This window comes from Haemaphysalis longicornis, unplaced genomic scaffold (genome assembly GCF_048455015.1).
Source record: "Haemaphysalis longicornis isolate Haplotype H1 unplaced genomic scaffold, Haemaphysalis longicornis Haplotype H1 scaffold_2, whole genome shotgun sequence".
In the NCBI taxonomy this organism is placed as follows: Eukaryota; Metazoa; Arthropoda; class Arachnida; order Ixodida; family Ixodidae; genus Haemaphysalis; species Haemaphysalis longicornis.
In genome coordinates, this window is record NW_027526295.1 from 178321553 (window position 1) to 178344511 (window position 22959).

At 48.1% G+C, this 22959-nt stretch overlaps 1 protein-coding gene across 1 annotated transcript; it reads left to right on the forward strand.

Moving 5' to 3' along the window:
- Positions 1 to 211: 211 nt before the first annotated feature.
- On the forward strand, positions 212 to 21056 carry Su(tpl) (Suppressor of Triplolethal). Its single transcript, XM_077698768.1, has 12 exons — positions 212 to 375; positions 1512 to 1559; positions 10379 to 10629; positions 11712 to 11746; positions 12101 to 12257; positions 12596 to 12666; positions 12756 to 12912; positions 13616 to 13709; positions 14072 to 14318; positions 15639 to 15705; positions 16517 to 16688; positions 18680 to 21056. The coding sequence occupies exons 1-12, from the start codon at positions 244 to 246 to the stop codon at positions 18842 to 18844; spliced, it is 1596 nt and encodes a 531-aa protein (XP_077554894.1). The 5' UTR covers positions 212 to 243; the 3' UTR covers positions 18845 to 21056.
- The last annotated feature ends 1903 nt before the right edge of the window (positions 21057 to 22959 follow it).

Below are 22959 nucleotides of genomic sequence, written 5' to 3' on the forward strand. Positions count from 1 at the left end.
TGTACACCGACGTCATTTCCTGTTTACGGTTGCAAATTCTGTGAGTTTTGACAAAAGTTTCAACATTTTTGAAACGATGTAAAGTTTTAGTAGCTGTGTTTTGAGTTGATTGATTGTGCCAAACAACATTTCAGGACACGCATGTTTTCCGCGCTAGAGAAGGGAATGCACTCGTGACGTCAAATTTGCGCGCAGGATCGCGCAGTGCACCACGGGATCAGATGTTCAGCGAGAAAGGCCAAAATGGCGGCACTGGTGGAAGGGAGTCAATATGGTCTGTCTTCACAGGGGAATTACTCAAAAAATAAAACGCTTATATTCGTAAAACTCACAGATTCGGCGCTGAGATCCATTGAGGAATATTTAAAGTACAAGGTCAGTACATCTTTTTTTATTCCTAGCTCGTTTTGCTGGTCAGATGTGGCGGTAGACGACTAAACAGCTGTTGTTTGACTATTTTACTCTTGCTGGATGGCAAGATTATTGTCTATTCGTGGTGATTTGCCGTGTTTCTTGCGCAGGCCTTACTGCCGAAGCAAGTCGGTTACAACAGCTTGTTAGCGAGCGCTTCTTTTTTTTCTTTTTTGGTGTGCGATGTTGGCCGCTCGGCTCCTTTTCAGTCGGACGCTTGTCTCGCCTTACGCTGCCTAAAAATATCCGCAAAAAGTTGTTCTTTAAAGTTTTCGTGTTGTGTCCGCTCCTACTCTCGTTAGAGTAGTCATTATGAGGCCTAATGTGCAGTGTTTTGGCAGCGCATGATTGACTCGGGAATTCGCCTTTTTCGCTTTGCCCCCGGCTGACGTCTCGAGTGCCCCAGCGCTGAGCTAACGCCGCTAGCCTACCACGTATTAGGTTTTTAACTTGTGTCACTCTGTGCTGCTTCGGACAGCGCTAATCTTGTCTCGATGTGCGCTGTTGAAGTGGTTCAACTGGAAGTGGCGCAAGTGCTTTGCTGAGCCGTCTAACCGGCGGTAACCTCCTTTTCGGGATCGAAGGCAGAGCAGCGAGCGTTGCCTTTACGCACTTGGGACATTTTTGTTGTTGTCGGCGCGTCGAGACAGCAGCCGCTTTATTCTTCCTTTTGTTTTAATTTTTTTTGTTTTCTTCTTCTGTCGCGATAACTGTGCTCGCTTTTGTGGCCGATCTTCGCGCGGCGGCATATGCAATTCGGCTGATAGAGGCTCGATAAGATTACCTCACGTGAGAAGTCTGCCAACAGTCATCGTTGAAAGCAGCGTCTGCTGCTGCTGCTGTTTCCTGCACTGTTCCGTGCTACATATTTGGGCCTGCACTGCGCCAAATTCCTCACACTGACCTGCAGTGTTGTGTTTGCCCGGATACGTGTGCAGCGCGCACTGTCAACGACGCGTTTCGCGACGAACACGAGATGTTTTCGTTTTTTCCCCTGCGGAGTTGCGCCGCGGTGTTTCCGAAACTGCGTTCGCCGTGCGGCGTTTCGGCTGTAATAATGTGTCCTGACTGATTTCCTTTCCCCATCCTTGCCCAAACAGGGTGGCTGCTCTCAGAAGCCATCGATACAGTTCGATGGGAACCAAGGGGTGAGTAAAGGTTTCGCTTTTACTAGAACTCGGCGCCAGTATTGTGACGACGCTGGCTAATTCCGATGCACTGCACGCCGCCTCTGGCGAGTGGAGCCAGTGACGAACGGCATAAACAAGACTCGGTCGTCTCGCTAGCCGCTCCCGTCGTAGGTCATGCTGCGAAGTGACCCCTGGGCAGGGGGGAATGGGAGTTGAGGTAATGGCTGGGGATAAGCGGATCGCAGCGGAACCAAGTCGGTGGTAGTGGTGGTGTTGCTGGTTGTGGTGTGGGCAGGGGGTGGGAGGGGGGGTTAAGAGGAGAAAGAGTCGCTTGGGAGCTCTTTGGCGTTTGCTAGAGTTCGTTTGACGCTGGGCAGTTTTAGACTTCGCCGCTGCCGCTGCTACGGCCTTGACAAGGGACAGGTTTCGTTCAAGGACGCTGCGTTTTTCCAAGCACCGAGCAGCGCGTGCAGCTAGCAAGGCGCTGGCCTCATCAGCTCCTTGAAAGCAGGCTCGATCGTGTTTTTTTTTTTTTTTTTCCCTTGGTTCCCCGCGACCAGAGAGCCCCGAGAAGGGAGCAGCAGCCGGCGGGCGAGGGGGACAATTCGTAGCTGCAAAACGATTATCAACAGCGGCGCAGATGAGGGACCGCGTCGCGTCGTCCGTGTCATGTGGTCTGCCAGCGAGAGAGAGGAAACGGGCGGTGTGCCGCCGCCGCCGAACCAGCCGGGCTGCCGCCGAAGCCGTCGGACCGGCGCGCGTTCAGCGCACCCGGCTGGTGCGTGTGCCTGTTTGTGCGTGTGTACGAAATGAGGCCAAATTCCTAACCTACTTGGGCGAGCGCGTGCGCGAGACGGCGTCGTCTTCCTCGTTGCAGTCGCCCAGCAACAGACTCCCCCCTTTATTTTCTCTCCACCCCTTTCGATGCGCCCACCTGGGAGAAGAAAAGAAAAAAAAAACGCTAGCCTGCTGAGTTCAAATGTTAGACAGTCACTTTCTACGGGGCGAAACTAACTTGCGAACTTGATGTTACGAGCCCTACTTCTCGCCAGCAGGAACGACAGTTTGGAGACGGTTTGTTATTGTAAACGGAATCATTCTGTGGGTCCACCTTATGAACTATTGCACTGTGTTTGGGGGCGATGTTAGTTCGGCGTTGTGATGTTGACCTGTTTGGCCGTCGACCGGATTCTTGTCCGTGCACTATTCGCTGTGTGTCAGTCATTTGTGTCGCCAACGAATCCGGCATTCAGGGCAGCAGAAGGAAATCCCGAGTTCATTGCTTGTCAATAATGTTTAGAAGAACTAGTTGACGGGGACAGCAGTACTGTTCGCTTTTCCGTGAAAAGGACGCCAGTCCTGAGACTCATACTTGCCCATATATGAACTTGTTTATTTTGCTGCTTTCATTCAAGGCCCTTTTTTTTTTTTTTTTCAGGACATTTAAAGTCTGCTAGAAACCCAGCCACAATTGTTCATACAACTGCTGCCATAAACTGCCTGCATGAGCTAACCTTTCGCAAAACTGCAAAGACCCAGCAAAACAGTGTTGGATAAACTGTACACGTCCCAAATAGGATTTTTCCAAATGGGGAAGGGGCTGTGTTTGCCCCGACTTGGACAACTTGAGGTTTTGCAAAGTTCGAAAAAGATCTTGGCTTCTTAATCGTGTCTTGTTCTTTTAGAGTTTAATTTCTATGAAAGTATGAATGGCTCGCTGAAGTGCGATACTGTGTCTCGGTTTCGGTAGGGAAGAAAGCAGCTGCACAGTGCAACTTCACCTGGGGTCACTGCTTCTTTCTTTTTTTTCTTTTCTCTTTTTTTCTTTTTTTCCTTGGAATGTTCTGTGCTGACTGGCACTCGTAAAAAATTTCCAATCTACAAAGCACGGGTATGGCCACCACCATTTTTTCCGTGCTAGCATTCTTGCAGTGGCAGCCAAGTGAGCTTCATAAGGTATTTGCGCACGATCATACATGACGTAAAGGGTGACATTTTGGATTTTAAAGCAGCTGGAGGCATCGCATAGCTGCATACCACTGCCGTATAGGCAAAAGCACCAAGATTTTGTCAGGGAAGAGGAGGAACTTCTTAATGATAGTTTTCAGGCTTAAGTTTTTAGTCTTGGTTCTTGTAACTCAATGTTAACATCTAATGTCAACTTAGATGTTCCGGCACATGTTGACAAACTGAAGGAGGATGCTAGCCGATGCTTGTGGGCACATTGTGAACATTTATAAATATTGGAAACAGCACAAAGCGGGATGTAGTGTCATTTTTATGACAACACAACGCTTGTGCCGTGTTTTTGTGCTGTTTTCAATGTTTAGTTCGCATGGTAGCAGCTGCTTGTGATCCTTCACACCTATTGTTCAGTAAGTGAGAAGTCGCGTCGCTTAAAGCATTGAGTCTGGCTGCAACCCAAGTGCTCGCTCAGTTTGATTATCATATGCCTGATAAGTTTTTTCGCTGCAGCCTAGTAGGATGATTTTTTGCTTCGCAAAAAGTGGCCTTTTCAAGAAGTTTCATTTTAGGAGACGTGTTTATGTTATAATTCGTTTCAAGGGCGTGGTTCTTTGTCATATTTAGGAAGAAGAGGCTGCGCAGGTAGCCAATTTGCAGCCAATGACTGAAAAGCTCCTTACAATTAAATTAATTGGCTGTACGGGCACGCGGAAGATTTCAGGCTCTTTGCAAATGGCAAGAGCTTTGGCTGTCCAAAGCCTGGTGAAATCAATAAATTGTTGCCAGTTGTTAGGGTTTCATTGCTATTTTACATTACGGTGCAAAATGAGGGAACAGACTGTCAACAACAAAAGCAGTTTTTGGTGGGACGCAAGTTCGGCTGCATCTTGCTTTTGTAAAGTGTAGGTCATCTTCAAAAAATAGCAGGTCATTTACGTTGATTGTTTTTGTTCCTGTAGAGGAATTTGGAAAAGATAGGTCATTTGTTCAGTTGTGATGTTTACAAAGCTTGGCATGGCAGGCGCTTCAGTCGCCACACGATTTGTAAACGAGGGAAGTTGGAATGATCGTCCATTCTTGTCCGATCGTTGCACAAGGAAATGTTTTACTTCAGTCATCATGGCAATGTGCTGTGTCGCTTTATGTGCGTTTTTACGAACCCTTGTTGAGTTCCTGTAAATTCTTTAAATCGAATCAAGAGTATTATTGCCTCTTTTAAAATTATCCATGGAGCTAAATTTTTGTTTTATTGGGGTCCATGCCCTGCATTTTGCTGTGGCTTGTGGATGCCTCATAAATACTACTCCGTTCTTTCATGCATTTGTCTTGGCAGAGCCATAAAATCAAATTAAGAATGCTATTCTTGTGTTGACCATAAGAACGGGGACTGTAAATGTGATCGAAAGCAGCTTTTGAAAAGCAGAGACCAGATTACGGGCAACACCCGCACTTTATTTTCTAATGTCTGTGTTACGTTAACTCGAAGGGGTTCGTTTCCAATGCAGTAGACGTGCCAGTATTTTATTTTTATTTTATTATTATTTTTTTTTTTTCTTGTGTGCATGTGTGTGAACAGATGTTGCTGCACACATGTCGAGCCGGGGGCATTTCAGCAGGCCTTTGTCTGCCGCTGTTATTTCAGAGTTCAAAAGTGCAGCTGTCAGGCGTCCCTACCTGACACGGTACAGTTGTTTACATGTACAGGCAGCAGTGCAAAGCAGCGCGAATGCCTGTGCTGCTTCTCTTTCTGCGATATTTTGAGGGCCTGGTAGTGACTGGGAAATAGAAAAACTGTACGTTGTTATGAAACGGGTCGCTCATTATGAAACATGGATTGCGCTCGTAGGGCTCTGTATGGGGATTCTCTATACTGCAATAACACCCCTGCAGTTCCAACGAGCAGAGTTTCCCCATCACAAAGGGCGTGGCGGAATGACGGTGTGTTATGATAGTCTCGTTTGACTCGGTGCTGTATGGGCAGCCATCGTTAAATGGGGAAGCAGCTCTGTTGCTTTGAAAAGCTTTGCCAGCTATGAATGTTGCGCCCTCTAAGGGGCTTGTTCAGTGATGGGTGTGCACTTGATTTTTCATGGACAAGTGCGGCCCGTTCACTGTTTCGCCGCATTACCTGACGTAAAAATAAACAGGTGGCGAGGAAGAGAGCGCTGTTATTATTGAGCTTGATTTCCATGCTTGGTTTCCTGCATTGCAGCTGTGGCTGCATTTTTTCTGCTTTTATTTATCCCAGGGATTAGTCTTGTTCCGTGTTTTCCAGCAGTGGGTATTGTAGTAGTTGCTGTTTATTAATCTCGTTTGGCTGCTTTCTGTTGAAACTGCGATTCAGACGCGACTGTTGTGTCTGGGCTAAATATAGCATGGCGAGACTGGAATAGCGCATGGGTTTGTCTTTTGCTCGAGTTCATCGCAGTCGCTCTGCCAGCAGTGCTAGCACTGTCCATCGTTAAGTGGATGAATCGCTAATGCCCATAGTGCGTCTAGTGGTGTGGTCAGAGGTTAGTTGTTTATTCCCCCCTCCCCCCCTTATTTGTAAAACACGAATATAAAATAATCTGGTTCTCTTAGATACCGGTGTCTTAGTGAAGTTGTGCTGCATACCAATGCCTTTTGCTTAGGTGCAAACAGAATGGAAGGACGTGCAGCTAAGAACAATTATATGCGCCTAGATTTTTGTTACACCACTGCTGTGCATAGACTTTCTTAAATGTATCATTCACATGTGCATGTGGTAAATAAAATTATCAGTCTGGTCCATTTTCCAGTAGGAAAATTTTGTGCACAGTGACCGATAGGCCGTGAGCTCTATTTGTAAGGTAAGGGTGCCACTGAAAGCCCTCTAGTGGCATTTTTTTAAAGCAGCTGTGGTTCACACTGACCAGCTCTTGATTGCCACTGCTGCCATTTGCGATGCACACGGCTGCAATTTCCTGCTTTTTTTGTGTGTGTGTTGAAGAGGGATATGGGCTCGATGCAGTGACAGTGCTCACAAAAAACGTGTGTTGCGACTGCAGTGTGGCACAATCTCTTTATGTGTGGTGCCCAGTGTACGCGTGTGCCACAGGGAAGCGTCGCCAAGCTGGCAAGTGATGTGTCACTGGTGGTGATTCCTAAGGAATGAAGCTTTATCAAATGCGTTACCAAGCCACATTTTCTCACATGGCCATGGTGCCGAGACGCACTTACAGAATCATGCCCAGAACTCGTGCCTTACGGTACACTGATAATGCTTGCCAGTGTCGTATCCCAAGTACTGACGACTCCCTTGTCATTCGGCTATCACGACAATGCGTGAGCCATCCTTGTAGGTGTTAATGTGACAAAGCTCGCAGATGTTCTAGGAAAAAGTGGAATGATATTCTGGGGAGAACACGCCCTACAGTCGTTGGCCTGGCTTGTTCCGGGGCAAGCGACAATAAACGTTTCCCATCTGCGGGTTAGTTTCTGGAAAACCTTGCCATCTGGCACACACAGCCTGCAGTCTAAAATGGGGCTTTCGGCTTTAGCAGAAACCAAGGCCTACCAGCATTGCCTTTCTCTGTGTGTGTGCTGCATATATATTGTCACGAAGCCAAAAATGACGCAGTTGTCTTGAAAGAAAAACAAGTTTGTTGGAGCAAACTTGTGCTCCCCTGCAACTCATAAAATACACAGGCGGCGAAGCAGCAGTCAAGAAAGTGACGTGCGCAGGCGAATGTCAGCGAATTGTATGCCGCGGCATCTGCTCTGCGGGAATTTATCTTTCAGTGCGAGTGTTTCTCGAACCGTCGAATTATGTCGAGAACACTGTAGATCAAAGAAGACTATTCTTGGCTAGTGACGTTAGGGCGGAACGTTCCCCCTATCAAACGAGATTACCTGTGCGGCGTAAGAAAGACAATGCAACATGCGCTTCACTTGGGGTCCCCTGATAGCACAGCCTGGCGCAGCCGGGCGGTAAAAACAAAACATAAGTTAACCAATGCTAGGTTCATGGCAATATACTGTGCTACATGAGCAGGTAATCCCATGGAAGACGTAGTTTTAAGGCGAACGCCATAGATTTTTGTTTTTTTGGAACGTGTGAGGAAAGGAAAACAGAATCCCTGGAGGGGGGCTCTGAGAAAGGGTGAGGCTGCTTCCGCACATGCTATGTGAGTCATTTTGAGAAGTGAATGCACTGATTCGAACAGGAGGCTCCTGGCAGTGGCGAGCAAGCAAGCGGAGCTAGCTTCGGATGGTGTGTCCAGGGGGGTGGTCAGGTGGGGATGCGCGGCCGTAAAGTTGAAGTTCGACAGCCGATCAACAGAAAATCTAAACTTTTGCCTTCACAATTCTAGGAAGTTCTGAGCATCCCCCGTAATTTGTAACTGTGTCCTTGTGGGATCAGCCATTCATTCAAATCAGAAAGAAAAAGAAAGGAAACGCACAGCATCTGAAGGGGCCGGATTATCCTGCAATTTCGTTCGGCATTTGGCCACAGCGACAGTTGAGGTTCTGGCTGTGACCTGAAAACATGGTTGGGTTTGTGTTTATTTGGGTTTAACAAGTCCCTTCTGGCTCAGGGGAGACGAAAGGGCATTAAAGGAGCCATGAAAAGTTAGAATTTTTATTTTCCCGCTAAATTGTTTGTTTTCTGGGTATGCAATGACATCACAGGCATCACAGGAACCGACCGCTCTGCAGCCTAGAATGCCTTGACTCACGCGTCCGCCGTACAGGGTAGAGACACATATACGCTGGCGCCGCCATTTTGGGTCGCTCGCTCACCGCTGAATCAAGTCTTTGTGTCAAAACCGCGCTGAAGTTATCACCGCAACGCTGTTTACTGGCGAAGTTTGAATCATCTTATCTGTTTCGCGTTGCTAGGTCTCGTGGGAAACGAAAAGAACAACGCGTTGAGCACATTTACCCAATTGCGGCGGCAGGGGACCGTTCAAAGGGTGTCTCCACCCTGTACGGCGGTGCTGGCCTCCAGGTACCCTACGGTGGCATTGCCGCGTTTCTTTACGTTACCTGAACCTAGGTGGCGCCACCATACCGTGGCAAGCCTTTGGTTTGTTTTTGACCGTATTTAAACCTGGCTTGTTACTGTTCTGGGAGAAAATAATCGTTCTGTGAAGCAGTGCTCGCTCGACAAATATGGTCACGTAAGACACCGTTGCTTGCGTCAATCGGCCAGTGTCGTGTGAAACAACCCCAAAGCCCCGCAGTGCTGTGCAGCTAAACCAAGCATAGTGCACGCAGTACCAACAGCAGTACGTATCAGTACTTTTATGTTTACATGTGCTTTCGTAACTTCCACTGTTTGTCCCACCATTCTTATTGCTTTGTAAAGAATGTGCCCTAAATTTAAGCGCAAATCGCTCGTTCGGTTAGCTTATAAGCTCTACCTAATTTGCGTCTGCTTGTGCCGACCTCTACCAATGGCAGAGCTGGCTCGAATAACATCATAGGTTCTGTTGCGGGAAATGAGCTGGTGGGTCGCAGGGCCATTCCCTTTTTTCCTAATTATGTAGCTTATTTCAGCAAAGTTTGCGTTAAAAGTGGTGTCAGTATGATTCTAACGAGGCAATCTTTTGAATGAAACAAACTTGTGTTTTCTCTTCATGGCTCTTTTAACGTTTCTGAGGCTGCATGAGGTTTCTTTCTAAACACGTGGAAGCATTCTGTTTGTTTTATTTTTATTTTTTATTTATTTTTTTTACTTTGTTGCTTCTTGCTCTAAGGCATCTGCATGAACAGGATTAATTGAGTGCACAAGCATTTCACAATATATAGCCTTGCACTGTCTAACCATCTGGGGTAGCTGACACTTACAGAAGAAGTACAGGCGGGTGCTACAAAGATATTTGTAAAATGTTTGCGTTCTAAACAACACTGCAATCAGGGACAGGGACAGATGTGCATTGAAAAGCTAAACCATGTCATCACAATTGTTTATTAGGTCTTAACAAAGTGGCAATAAATGAACTCGTTCTTAGCACCCAACAGTGGTTCTGTTCTTTTCACTAATGCTTGTGGAGGTGAACTGTGCAGAATAGGTCTCAGCAATCGCTTTTTGTGTGCCCTTAATTGTATCACTTGAATATCAGTGGCACCATAACAAACTTTGTAGGATGCAGGCATACAGAAACAAGCTAGAGAAAGTGCAAGAGCACCTGTCAACTATGCATCAGTATCCTTGCACACACCGTAAAAGGGCAGCATCGGGCACGGCAGTCACCTCAAAGCTCGGGGTCCGTAGTCTAGAATGCTTCGCGAATGTGAAAGACAATGCAGCAACAATAAAACAGAGCAAGCTGCATTTGAACCATTCATGCTTGCAGAAAGGAGCAAAACAATGCAGAGTTATCGCCATTAACTTTGACAGGTTAAGCACCGAGCTCTGGTCTTTGCACATTGTGTGTCTTGCATTTAAGGCCATGTGTGTAGTGGCTGTTGCAAGGCCCGTGTGTGGTATCGCAGATAAATCGCCCCCTCTTGTCGGTTCATTTGTGCTAGTTTTCTGATTGGTCCGGAAGGATTGGAACCAGGCTCATAGCTGGAGTTGTTACTAAGGTGCATAGGTGCTGGTGGCATAGTGGTGACATGGTGAGGTGCATAAGTGTTGGTGGCACAGCCCTAGTTTTCTCTAGCTTGAAAGGATTGGTAACGGGCATTGGCATCCACGGGGGCGGCTTATAAGAAGGCAGTTGTGGAATTTAGCCAAAAATCAGCTGCCACCTCGGGATGGGACTTCACACGTTGGAATTCGGATATTGTGTCGAAGCTTGGGCAAGGTCATTGGAAGACAGCGCCGGCAGAATCGGGGGACGAGTGCTGCACGAGCAGCGACTGGCCTTCTGTAACCAGTTGGTGGTGGCCGTGCTGTGCAGGTGATCACCGTTCCCCGACCCTCCCCGGGCGGAGGCCAGCAGCCGCAGCAGCAGCGTTTTGGCTTCGGGGTGTCGACGCTAGAGAAGGATGCCCCGCAGGGCAGCTTTGAGTGCGTGCAGCAGATGGGCCAGCGGGCCCTCGAGTCCCTGGGCTGCCTGCTCCACAAGATGCAGATCCACGCCAGCGAGGACAGCTATGAGAAGACGCGCGTCAAGATGGCCACTGTCGAGCAGGAGAGCAAGAAGAACTGGTACGCAGAGGGGCATGGAGGGAAGGGACGCTAAAGCAATGTCTTATGAATGTGTGAGCACTGTTTTCAGCATGCATATTGAGCCCCACACTGCAGGCTAAAGAAGCTCAGCAGTCCACCTAACTTAGTTCGAGCAGTGAAGGGGAAGTGAACTCATTTGCTTCGCCAAAATGTGTGAAATCGGCATTGCGAGTAATTTGACCAAATTTTGGTGTCTCAAAAGATTAAATAATGGTAGTTGACTGTAGTTTTGGGGTACTGTTGGCCGTATGTCTGGCCTTAGACTGAACATAGTTTTTGCTGTGATCCGACTGCGCTCGATGAAGCTTAGTTGCGTTGATGCAGAGGCATGTGCTTTCCAGTGTATTGAATGGTACCTTTGGTCTACCATTGTCTACCCTTAAGAAAAAAAAAGAACAAGGTGTTAGTGTTTTGTGAAGTATGATTACTGAAAATAAAGCAGCCGCTTGTTTTTGTACCCATAAGCTACCACTGTCAACTCTGATTTCTTTGACGCTAATCTACTATGATAGAAATTTTATTTATTGGTTCTTTGCAGAAAGTAGGGCAACCTCTGGTTTGTCCTTTTTGTGAGATGGCCTGTAGAAAATGTTTAGAAGCAACAAACGTGCTTCTACAGCCAGTGCTGCATTTGATATCTGCAGGCGTTGCGTTGCGCTGCAGGATAAGGCGTTGTTAAAATATGGAAGCATAAATTTTAATTTTCACTGCTGTGGCCACATGGAAATTTCGTTCTCAAATATTGTGTGGGAAAGCTTTTTTGGTCTCGTTCCAAAGACATCAATGCTGGGTGCTTGAAGTTCAGCAGTTGTAATGTAGAGCTTTCCCGTATCAGCAGCATGAATTGTCATAGGGTTCTACCATTAGGCTGTCTTTTGTGGTTTAAGGCATTCCCCAAGTATCAAATGTTACTCCTGCACTCTTATTCACAAATCTGCTCTACCTGGCCAGTGAGAGCAGATTGGCTGTGCTTGAGATAGGTCTAGACTCCTTGATCAGTTCTGTTTTGGGGGGCTGAGGCTTCTTGCATTTAATTTTTTTTTTTTTTGTCTGTCATGCAGCACCAAGGTGATCAAGGTCACGTCACCGTATGTAGGTGAGTGCCCTCCTTTTATTTGGCAGCGATCAGTGAATCTTGCACACTTCGACGGCAGACAAACTATCGCACGAGCGCTTCCTTCCCACCACGCATAGAAATGAATTCCAGAACTGTTTTTTTTTTTTTTTCTTTTGTGTGTGTGGTAGGCTATTTTGTTGCAGGAGCTGCTAGCAGGTCTGCATTTGTTGTTCCTTGGTCAGGGTGCAACATGCTTGTCATGTGTAAGTGGCATTAAATGGGAATGGCATTCTCTGATACTGCGTGTGTGCTTTGTTTCGCCTTTTTTGAGTGTGTCTAGCATTTGTCACGTCCTGTTCCTTTGCCGCGTTCTTCATCCGGTGACTTGTGCAGGGCGCAAGGTGAAAGTGAAGCGGCCGCAGCTGTCGGTTCCACCTCGGCAGCCCTCGTCCTCGCCCCCACGCATCACGTTTGGGAAGCCCGTGGGCCAGAACCACAACTCCGTGTCCACAAATGAGAGCCGGTCGGGCATTGTGCGCCGCAGCTACAGGTCGGTCCCCCGCTCGTTGTCCTCCGTGGGCTCTGCGGTTCGGAGTGCAGAGATTTTGTGGGCTGAAAAGTGAAAGAGCATACATAGAGCAAGCCATAGAAGGCAATGTGGTCTCTTGAAAAAAGAGAAAAAAAGGGTGACGTGTGTTGTTTTAATCGCAAGTTATCCAAAAATTACGGAGCACAGAGCAAAAAATAAATGAATGGCATTCAAAGACGGTGTTGTCCCATCAGTTCATCTGTTTTGTCTGGCAGCAGTGATTTTAGGAGTTGCACATTGCGAGCCACATCGTGTAGTGCATAAAAGTTTCTCTCCCCCCCCTCCCCCCACCGTGACAGGGACCGGGTGATTCACCTGCTTGCCCTGCGGCCATACAAGAAACCGGAGCTTCTGGCCCGCCTCATGAAAGGTGTGCTGCCCTTCTGTCCTCTCCCCCCCCCCCCCCCCTCTCCCTTCCTCGGCGGTGTGCCTGACTGTTGCGGTCCCCCTGTCGTGCAGAGGGCATCAAGGAGCAGGACCGCAAGGGGCTCTCGGCCGTGCTGACCCAGGTGGCGGTGCTCAAGGACAACTCATACTGCCTGGCCAGGCATGCCTGGAACCAGGTGTGCGACGACTGGCCCTACTACACCCCCGAGGAGCAGGAGCTGGTCAAGAGGCGAGTGGCCCCCCTTTGCCTCCTCACCGTCCCGGGGAGGGAGACAAAGAGATGGTTTTGGTGCAAGTTCTAGGATGTTCATGCTTATCAAGCATCAAATTAGGCGTGGCAGAAAATGGCAAGCCAGCTGTTTAGTACAGTTTAGTTCATTTCTTTTCATCACACAGATTAAGGTGAGCTCGGGGAAAAAAATGACTTAGCGAGTTACACAGGATGACGAAGCTCAGCCGACAGGCCTTTCTCTGTGCTGTGCTGTGCTTTGCTGCTGCTAAGATGACATCAAGGCTGGTGGCTGTTACTAGTTGGCAGAGTTATGCCACATTCTGGCACCGTGTTGGTCGCGATTTTTGACTATCCTTCTAATGGATTCAGTGGCACCAAAAGAACTTTTCCGCTTTTGTTATACAGTGGTCATTCCGTGGGGCTGTGCTAAACCCTCCTATGATTCTTGAGCTCTGTGTGGGGATTTTTCTTTTTTGGTGATTGTACCGAGATTATGTTGCACCGATGAGGGTGTTAAAAAATTCTGAATCCTTTGTATTTCATGGTGCGTGTGCTTTTTAAAAAAAAAACATGCTGTGCCAACGTGCTGTGCTGCACCTGCTGCCTGCCCTGCATCTCTAGATTGTGGAGAAATGCAGTTCAGTTCAGAACTGAGCAGCGCCGGCGTTTCGCTGAAGGGCCGGCTCCCCTGTCTTTGCAGAATGCGGCCGCAGAACTTGACCCCTCCTAGCGAAAACGGTCACCACTCACCCCCAGCTCACAACCCCACCCCACGAACGTCACCAGGAGTGCAGGTGCGTGGACAGTGCTCTTGCCAAGACATCGTCAGAGAAAAGTCTCGCACCAGTGCACGAAATCGCTCCTGTGTCGTGTGGGAGGGGCACTGAACTCGCTGGTAGCCATTTGCGATTTTGTGGGGATCTTGGTGGCGTCTGCCTACATCATCACACATGTCAGTGCAAATGGCGTTAACTAGTTAATTAATACATGGATAAAGAGGGTGCCACATGCAAGGAGCTTCTCCTGCTCATTAGTCCTTTCCTAGGTTGGCAAGGGTTGCGCGCGTGCGCACACACACAAACACTTAGGGACGGCAATTGCTTGTCAGGTAGCGTAGGAATTCTCTTTCTCCTCTCTGCCTCCGTTTGGGCTGCAGAAGCGCGAGCCCTGCCCCGAGCCCCCGTCGTCCGTTCCGGGCAGCAAGCGGCAGCGGATCAGCCTGTGCACCAACGGGGGGGCTGCACGGCCTCCGCACTCGAGGGTGCTGGCGGAATCCACCTCGGGCAACCAGCCGTGCCGCCCCACCCCGCCGCCCAACCCGGAGCCCGCCGTCAACGTGCCCTTCACCTGCCATTCCAGCCCCGGATCGTCACCTGACTCGAGGGACTCCGGCGACCTGCATGGTGCGTGCTGCCCACGGCTGTGCCCAAAGGCCCGATGAGCGTGCAGCGCTGTTTGAAATTTGCTCCTTCCTTTCTTCTTCTTTAAGGGGGCCATGCAGACAAAACACAAGTTTGGTTCATTTAAAAGATTGCCTCGTTAGGATCATACTAACACCACTTTTAATGCGCACTTCGCTCGGATAAGCTATATAATTAGGAAATAAGGGGAATGGCCATGCGACCCACTAGCTCATTTACCGCAACAAAATCTATGATGTCATATGCCCAGCTCTGCAATTGGCTGAGGCCGCCGAAAGCAAGCACAAATTAGGCAGGGCTTATAAGCTTGCTGAACGAGCTATTTGCGCCTAAATGTAATGCAGTGGTGGGTTAAACAATGAAAGTTACGAAAATACACGTATACATAGAAGTACCAATGTGCACTGCTGTTGGTACTGGGCCCACTATGCTTGTTTTAGCTGTGCAGCAGTCCGCTGCTTTAGAGTTGTATTACACGGCACTGGTCGATTGGCATAAGCGACATGGTGTTACGTGACCCTGTTTGTCGAGCATACCCTATATTTCATGAAAAGTTTACTGTCTACCGTAACAAAAACAAGCCAGGTGCAAATACGGTTGAAAACAAAGCAACGGCGGTCAGCGATCCGCGGCTGAGTATGGGAGTGCCATCTGGAGGGACTGAGGGTAAGCAAGTCTGCAGAGCCAAATGACGCACTGGAAGTTTGCTTGAATACCTGCCCCCATGACTTCATGGCAGACGTCACGAAAACACGATTTGGCGGAAGAATAAAAATTTTAACCTAAATTGATTAATTTCTCGGTGAATACGGCATCGTTTGCTGTGGGACAAGCTCTGGGGGCACTATAAAACACGAAATCTTTCAAATAGAACAAACTTGCATTTTGTATACATTGCCCCTTTAAGTTGCTGGTCTTTGAAAACAGGATATGACTTCCAGCAGAAACAAAATACTCTTGCATATGTGACATTTGGTGCGTGCCGGGGGAAAAAAAAAAACAAGAGGAATTAAAGCATAATGAAAAGCGTTTTTATATTGGAATTCGAGTTTGTTCACTGTAATTCTCAAGGGCCAGTATTTATTTTTTGGCCTCCCAAGTGTTGGGAACCTTTAGTTGAAGCAGCAGCATGCTTTGATTTTGCCATGCCTCTTTGTGTGAAGTGCAAGGAAAGTTCTGTGTACTGGTAGTGAACTGCTCTTTGGAAGTTTGTTATGTGGGTAAAATTTGGTTGGTTTAGCTAAGCAAAACCTGGCATCATTCTTCTTTGCTGTTGTGCCTAAACTTGATTTTTATTGGCAGCCTCTGGCGTTCCATCAGCAACCCCATCACCACGGAATTCCACAAACCAAGTTCCAGAATATGTCACGTGAGTGTTGTCATTTCGTGAAAGTAAACTTTATGTTGTCTTTGGTCTGTAATTTCTGGCTGTGCATCCTGCACATCGTCCTTTTTTAAGCATTGGGTTGTTATTATGTAGTAACAATAGACACTGACCCCTCTCTAAACAAAAAAAAAATGTCTGTGACAAATCGTTCCAGTGTCTCTGTCTAAATCTCTTTGCACTAATGCATGCTGAACTACTCTTTTAGGGTTCAGTGCTGTGAAATGCCTGCAAGTTGTATAATAATTCTGTTATTTGGGGGCTCTCTCTGAGGCTGCAATGATCTCGTGTAAATTCCAAATTTTTTTTTTTTTGTCAGAACCATGTGCTTGGTTACATTCAAACTTTGCATGCAGGTAGTCTTTTGTTGTTTATCTGCCTTAACATCAATATTTGCAAGAGCATTTAAAATCAGTAACAGTCCAGCTTCGTGCCTAATGGGGCCAATTTTTTGTGAGGTTAACATTTTTCTAAGTTTGAACTGGTAGAGCCCCTCTATGCACAGAGCTGAAGTGCACGGTGGAGTAAAGAACAACTGTTCTTTGCTGGTTCTTCGCTCGTAGTTGAAATTACATCACTGCGGCTCTTACAAACTGAGTTGTAATTGGAATGTCGTTTTAGCTCCTGCCGCGGTGCCTTGGCCCCCCACTTTTCCACGATGCGATTTATTCTCGTTTCATTGCGGATCTGCTCTACGTGTTTAAGTAAAAGCAAACTTCCGTACGCGTCCTGGAAGTGCAGCGAGATGTCTTTAGCAGGGACCTTTGTTTCCCCTTCCTTGGCCTCCCCCCTGCAGGAAGTACGTGGACATCACCAGCGAAGAGCAGCGGGGCCGCTACAAGGCGGACTTCAATGCTGAGTACGAGGAGTACAAGGCCCTCCATTCCACACTAGAACAGGTCTCCAAGAGGTTCTCCGACCTTGAGGACAGCCTACGGAACGCCCGAGAAGGAACGGAACAGTGGAACGTGAGTGGCGCTCCTCATAACCCCCCGTTGCTCGGGGGGGGCATAAAAGTGAGGAGGTAGGCGGACAGTAATGCCTCCACCCTTGCTTTCTGAAGGGCACTGGAGTTTTTGAAAGGCCCGTAAATAAACCATTTTTCTGTGTAACTGAGGAAAAGCTTGAGTCCAAATTTCAACCCCGAGGCTACACGTGTAGCAGCATTGGTCTCATTCATACATGCGAACTTGGCAAATTATTAGGGGTGTGCGAATATCAATTTTTTAATTTCGAAGCGAATTCGAATAATAAAAACAACGTTCGAATCGAATCGAATATTTTTCGAATATTTTTCGAATACGAATACTTATTGTTTTTTGTAAAATTAATGTTTTCACCATTTAGAGACACAAAAACTGCAATATTGCACAACAAATCACACAAAGTAAAATTAGGAATTACACAATACCATTTCACTCAGCAGGTTAAGGTCTGCACTCACTTAAATGTTAACCTGGAGAAAGGTTAACTGCTTGACATGTTCGGGGAGCAGTGACAACCTCCTGCTCGTCACCACTTTACCAGATGCCCGAGCCCGTGCACATTGCCGCGTGCTGATACAGTAAAATCTCGATGATACTAATCTCGCGGGACCGCGAAAAATATTCGTATCATCCAAAATTCGTATGAACCAACACAGACCAAAAAATTTAGCGCTGAAAAAAGTTTTCGTTTATTTCTACTTTCGCGTGAAGAAATTCGTGATTTTTTCTGCTTTTTTAACCCCTTTTCGCAAAGCAGTCCTTTCTGGAGCACGTAAAGCTTCGCGCTCGTCTCCTCACTCGCTGTGCCCAAGGTCGCTACACGCCGCAACAGCCAAGCGTGAACCGCATGGTGCGTTTTTGCACGCGGTCCGCTCGCCTCGGCTCTGCGAGCGCTGTATTTTCACGCCCACATCGACGATTTAGCGCCCGCGGTAGCGCCTACCTCGGTCAGAAAATGACGCTCGGCGCGCGCGGCAGAATGGAGGAGCCTGACTACTTGCGACGAGATCGAGACAGCCGGCTTGGCTCCGCCGGAGATGGTTAGGCTTAGCACCCCGACAAATATTTTATGGCCCCTTTCACTAGCGGCGCGGATGATGTTTTATAGTACCATTTGCGCATGCATTATCAGCTCCTTTACCGCACAAGCAACTTCGTATGTGCCTCGAGCCGCATTCTAAAGAGCGGTTAGAAGCGGTCGCTCGAGCGCCCGCGCCACTTCGCGGCTGGAGCCGACGCCATTTTGACGCCGCCGGCCGCGCCGCGCGCAGCGTGGGGGTGGTTTCGCGGCGGTGTCAGCGCGTTGGACGTGCGCAGAGCGTTTTCGCGAGCAGAAAACAACAGCCCAGCCGTTTCTGGAGAAAGAGTAACAAACAGGGGAGCGACAGCCGTCACTTGCTCGTTCGGCAGTCGGGTGCCTCGCCGGCTCGTTCGTATCTTCCGCCAGGCCGCGCAGGTCCGTTCGTAACAGCCGAAATTTTTCCCATTGCAAACGATGCAATTTCGCCGGGACTTTTCGGAAATTCGTATCATGCCGAAATTCGCACCCCCAGAATCGTATCATCGAGAGTCCACTGTAAATAAACACCGATGCAGACACGCTCTGAATTTATTTTTTTTTATTTTTTAGTTTTGGGTGGTTCGAATATTTCGAACAATAAAAGTGTCGTTCGAATCGAATCGAATACCACAAAATTCGAATCGAATATTCGAAGTTTCGAATATTCGCACACCCCTACAAATTATGCAAGTGAAGCTGTGTGGCACCCCTTTGTCGGGAATTTCTTTCAATGGCTGCAATTATTTGTTTGTCTATGTGCTATGACGTGGCGCAGGGAACCCTAATGGAGGACATTGTTACCCAAAGTAACGTGAACTTTCTGCCGCATCAGCAGTGGGAAATTCACTCGCGGTGCCACTGTGGCTCTCCCCCAGCCCCTAATCTATTCCCTTTCTCCGCGTTTTCTGTGCAGCGTGTCAAGGAGCAGATAGTGCGAGAGTACGGGGAGAGCAAGCGTGACCAACGGTACCAGCAGGCGAGGCGCAAGTTCCAGTACCTGCACGACAAGCTGGCACACATCAAGCGCCTCGTGATGGACTATGACTCGCGCACCCACAACCTCGTCGCCAGGTCCTAACACCCCTCGCAACGTCCCTGTCCAAAGGAACTGGAAAAGTTCTCTCTCCCTCCCCCCCACCCGCACCCCGCCTCTCTCAGACCCTCATTCTCCTGTGAAGACAAATCCATTCGCGCGGTGCCATCCCCACAGCCGACCCTTTGTCTCTGGCTCTTTGCCAAGCAGCGCGCCCCTTTCTCCGCTACCTTTTAGCCCCCTCTCATCCCCCGTGCCCCAACATTTTTTTTTTTAACTTATTGAGCTTTGGGCAGCCTCAGCCTGCCAACAGGCCCCTTGGGGGGGCCCCCTACCAGTGTCTCTAGCTTGCACTCTGGTCTCTGCGCTGGAGGTGTGTGTCCCATTCCCTTCCTTTCTCCAGGGAGTGGGAACACGTGCTCAGGGATCGGCGGAGGATGCCGCTGGTGTGCAGCTCGCACAGCACTGCAGGGGTGGGGGCAGTCTCCCCCCCACCCCGCTCATCGTGTATACAGTGCCGCACACAGCTGCCAGGTCTGCTGTGGGGATGAGCCCGTGAAGTTCATGATGTTTTTTTTTTTTTTTTAATGCCGCCATTTGTGCTTTCTCCGGGTGCGTGCGAGAGGTGCCTGGCCTCACATTCCAGCTCTGACGGCCACCCTTCTCCCCACCCCACCACGTCTTCCCCGTGTGGTTTTCCTCCCTCTCCTTCCTCTCGGTCCTCGACTGGGACCCCGGACGACTGCCCCTTCCCCCGCCGTTTCTCCCCTGTCCACTTCCGAGGTTTGCCTTCAGTCTTCTCTCCGTCGTTGCCCGACCTCTTCTCCGAGTTAGCGAGAGGGAAGCGTGACGGCAAGCAAACACCACGATAGGCTATTTATGTTGACGACCGGATTATGGATCACACCACTTTGCAACGAAGACAAATATGCACTTGCGTTTATTAGCCGCCCCCCTTCCCCCTTCAACCTCCTCCCCTCCACCCCCCGCGTGTATTTTTTTTACCCTTTTCGCCAGCTCGTCATCTTTTTTCCTCCTCTCCCGTGTGTGTTCATGTTGTTAAGTGTGTATACGTGTACGTGCGTGACTCAAATTGCGGTGGATGGATTTAATCAGATGGCAGCGCCGTTCTGTTGTTTCTCAGTTGTTTCCCTTCCTGTGTATGGGAGCTTGCCCTTTGGCGTTTTGCGTCGCGCCCAGCTCAGAAAGAAGCAAAGGGGCGCCGCCGCCAGCGCACTTTGTCAGAAGTGTCGCGACAAAAAAAGGAAAAAGGAAAAAAAAAAGCGTGGGAGGCCCCCCCCCCCACACAAAGGAGGATTCTGACAGAGCTTGTGTCAGGCCAGATGCAGTGCTTTGGCTCACATACCAGCCTCTCTGTTGTCTCGTCCGCTATTTTTTTATGTACTGTATTTAAAGAGAAAAAATGTGTACTCAAAATAAGCAAGAAAAAAAAGGTTTACAAATGCAAAACTACAAAAAAAAATTTTTTTCTTAGGGAGGGGTTTGAATTGCATCCTGTGAGCCTGTTTGCCGTGCATTGTAGTTTTGTGTACAGCTAAGCATTAAAAGATAACGAAACAGAGTATTAAGGGAAAACAAAAAAAAAAGGTCGCATACAAATTTCTTGGAGTGCAGCATTGCAGAGTGGGTTACGGCTTGTCCAGCGCTATCGTTTCTGCTCGTGCAAGTATTAAAGCGTCTTAACAATCGTCTCGGAGCAAAGCGAGACATTCAGGGCGTGACTGCGGTGTTGCGCGTGATCAGTATATGCACTATCATGAAACGAAACTCTTCACCTTGCAGCAGCACTTGTGCTGACCCTCTGTCTTCTCTCCCCCTCCCCCTGGAAACGTCGGCGCGTACTTAACATGCCCAGCCCACACGCCTTGGGACGAGTTTGTCGGCCGCGGTTGACCGCGGTCGGGGTTGGCTAACCGGGCCGTGGGCGCCGACGCGCTCGCAATGCTGCAGCCGTGTGCGTGGAAGGTTGGGACACATGCATTTCGGACTGTGATGGGTGGATGCGTTTTATGATGAGTTGCTGCCAAACGTTTTACACAGTTGAAGTGCCATTGAACGAGTCTTTTGAGCAGGAGTGCTTACACATACGTACTACACGAAAATCACATTGTTACATGCAAGTTGTCGTGTTCAAATAACAGGCCCTTCCGCATGCAAACTGGTTGGTGGGTTGCTGCAGCCCTGCTTTGTGAATGTGTGTGACATTCAGAGAAATATATCGAACTTGAAGCATTGACTCCCCCTGCGTGTTATTTTCTTTGTGGTGGAATTCTGGGAAGGGGTTGTCCTCGGTTAGCACGCATTATGCCTGGCTCTACAAAACGGGGTGCAAAGAGTGACAGAAGCTAACCATGCGTCGTAATGTGTTTCAGCATGTGCGTAGTAACTGTGCACTGTGTGATGCTGTTTAGTGAGATTCTGAAATTTGGAGAACGATACGAGATTGTCAAAAGCCCAATCGATGCTGTACATCATCTCTTTCTGTTTTGAGGCGTATGGAGCTCTTTTCACTTTTTTGTTGACAATACCTTTGATTGTCACTGCTTTAGTTGTGATGTGTGTAATTGATGAAAGCGAAAGCCTTGTATGTCTCACTGAAAGTTGACACTTCAACACAAACGGTACAAAAACGAAATGAAACAAACCATGCCAGCTGTGTATAAGAGCTGATTAATGATTACCAAGGTAATTATTGATCAGTGATTTATAGTACTGATCAGTAGCATGGATTAGGGTGGGAAACGTGGATTGAAATGATGCTTAGTAAGATGGGTTAAGGGTGGTAAAATAGCATGGCTGCTAGAAATTTTTCGTTAGTGCGCTTATTTACTATGAGCATCACTTCGAATGTCTGACAAGGCGAGCGGCACAAAAGATAGTAATTGGGGCCACTTTGCTAGGCTACGTGAAGCCATCTATGGGTGCACCGTTAGCACTCTTTGAACATGTAGTGTGGGAGCACTTGTAGTTAAGTCACACCCTTAGGAGAACTGCCTCCACAAGCGTGCTCCACTGTACTGTGCTATTCTAGGAACTTTTTGTGGAGTACCGGGTCTTCTTGAGGCGAAAGTTTAGGGTTTGGAAGTGTAATTGTTACCCATTATTACCTTGCTGAATACGCCTTCTGAAAAATTTCGATATTTTGGTATGTTCTAACTCTGGCCCACTCATTTGTCACCATGTGCAAGGCGATGAAAAGAAGAGGTCGGGGCTTAGAGGTCAAGAAGGCAAAACAAAACTTTTTGTTCACAAAGGTTGGTTTTTAATAGTACCATCAGTGCTTGTCTGACAACAAATGATCTTTATTCGCTGAGAAATTTGTCAAGGCCAAAATCTCGGTTCTGTCTCTACATCGCACGTTTCGCGACACCAGCAATGACATATGGTGGGAAGGTACCTAAAATGGAGAGTTAGTACGGCGACTCTATACAGCATCCAAACGCTCCAATCTGATAGGAGCCGCACGAGGCATTGAAAATGCACCTGGTTATCGTCGGCCTTCCTGGGTGGCACGGCGATGCTGCGCCACCTAGAGTTTTATATAGAGGAACTTGGGCTCCGCCTAAGGCCCCTAAAAGCTGTTCTAAGGGCCTCGGCACTGCCAACCACTGCTTCCGTGCTCACTGTAGCTTACTTGATTGAAGCATGCGTAAAATGTGGTGCGAGCGTTGTTAGGCAATCTTTCGTGTGAACTAAACTTGTAGTTTGTCTTTATGGCATCTTTAAAAATCTATTCCCAATCTCGAGTAATCAATACCCACTGTAAATCCTTTGGAGCAGTGACACAATGAAAATAGTGGAGCAAGATAAAGCTTAACCTTTGGCTGTTTGCTCCGTATCATGATATGGTGAGAATGCGCTTAAAACATGGAGCGAGTCACACTTGAATGGCCTTTCAGACTGTAACAAAGGCTTCTTACACACAGTACTTTTATGTTGCAGCCATGAAAAGTTGCAAATGGAACATGCAACTATCACTGCTGGGCAGGCTGCCTTCTTCCAGCAGGAATAGCCTGTGCAAAAAAAATGTGCACTAAGCATCTCGAGGGCGCCTGAGCAAAATTTACCCGCTACTCTCAAGATCGTCTGTTATGCAACATCAGGTAGCGAGCGACTGCAGTCAAAGTGAAATAGCAATT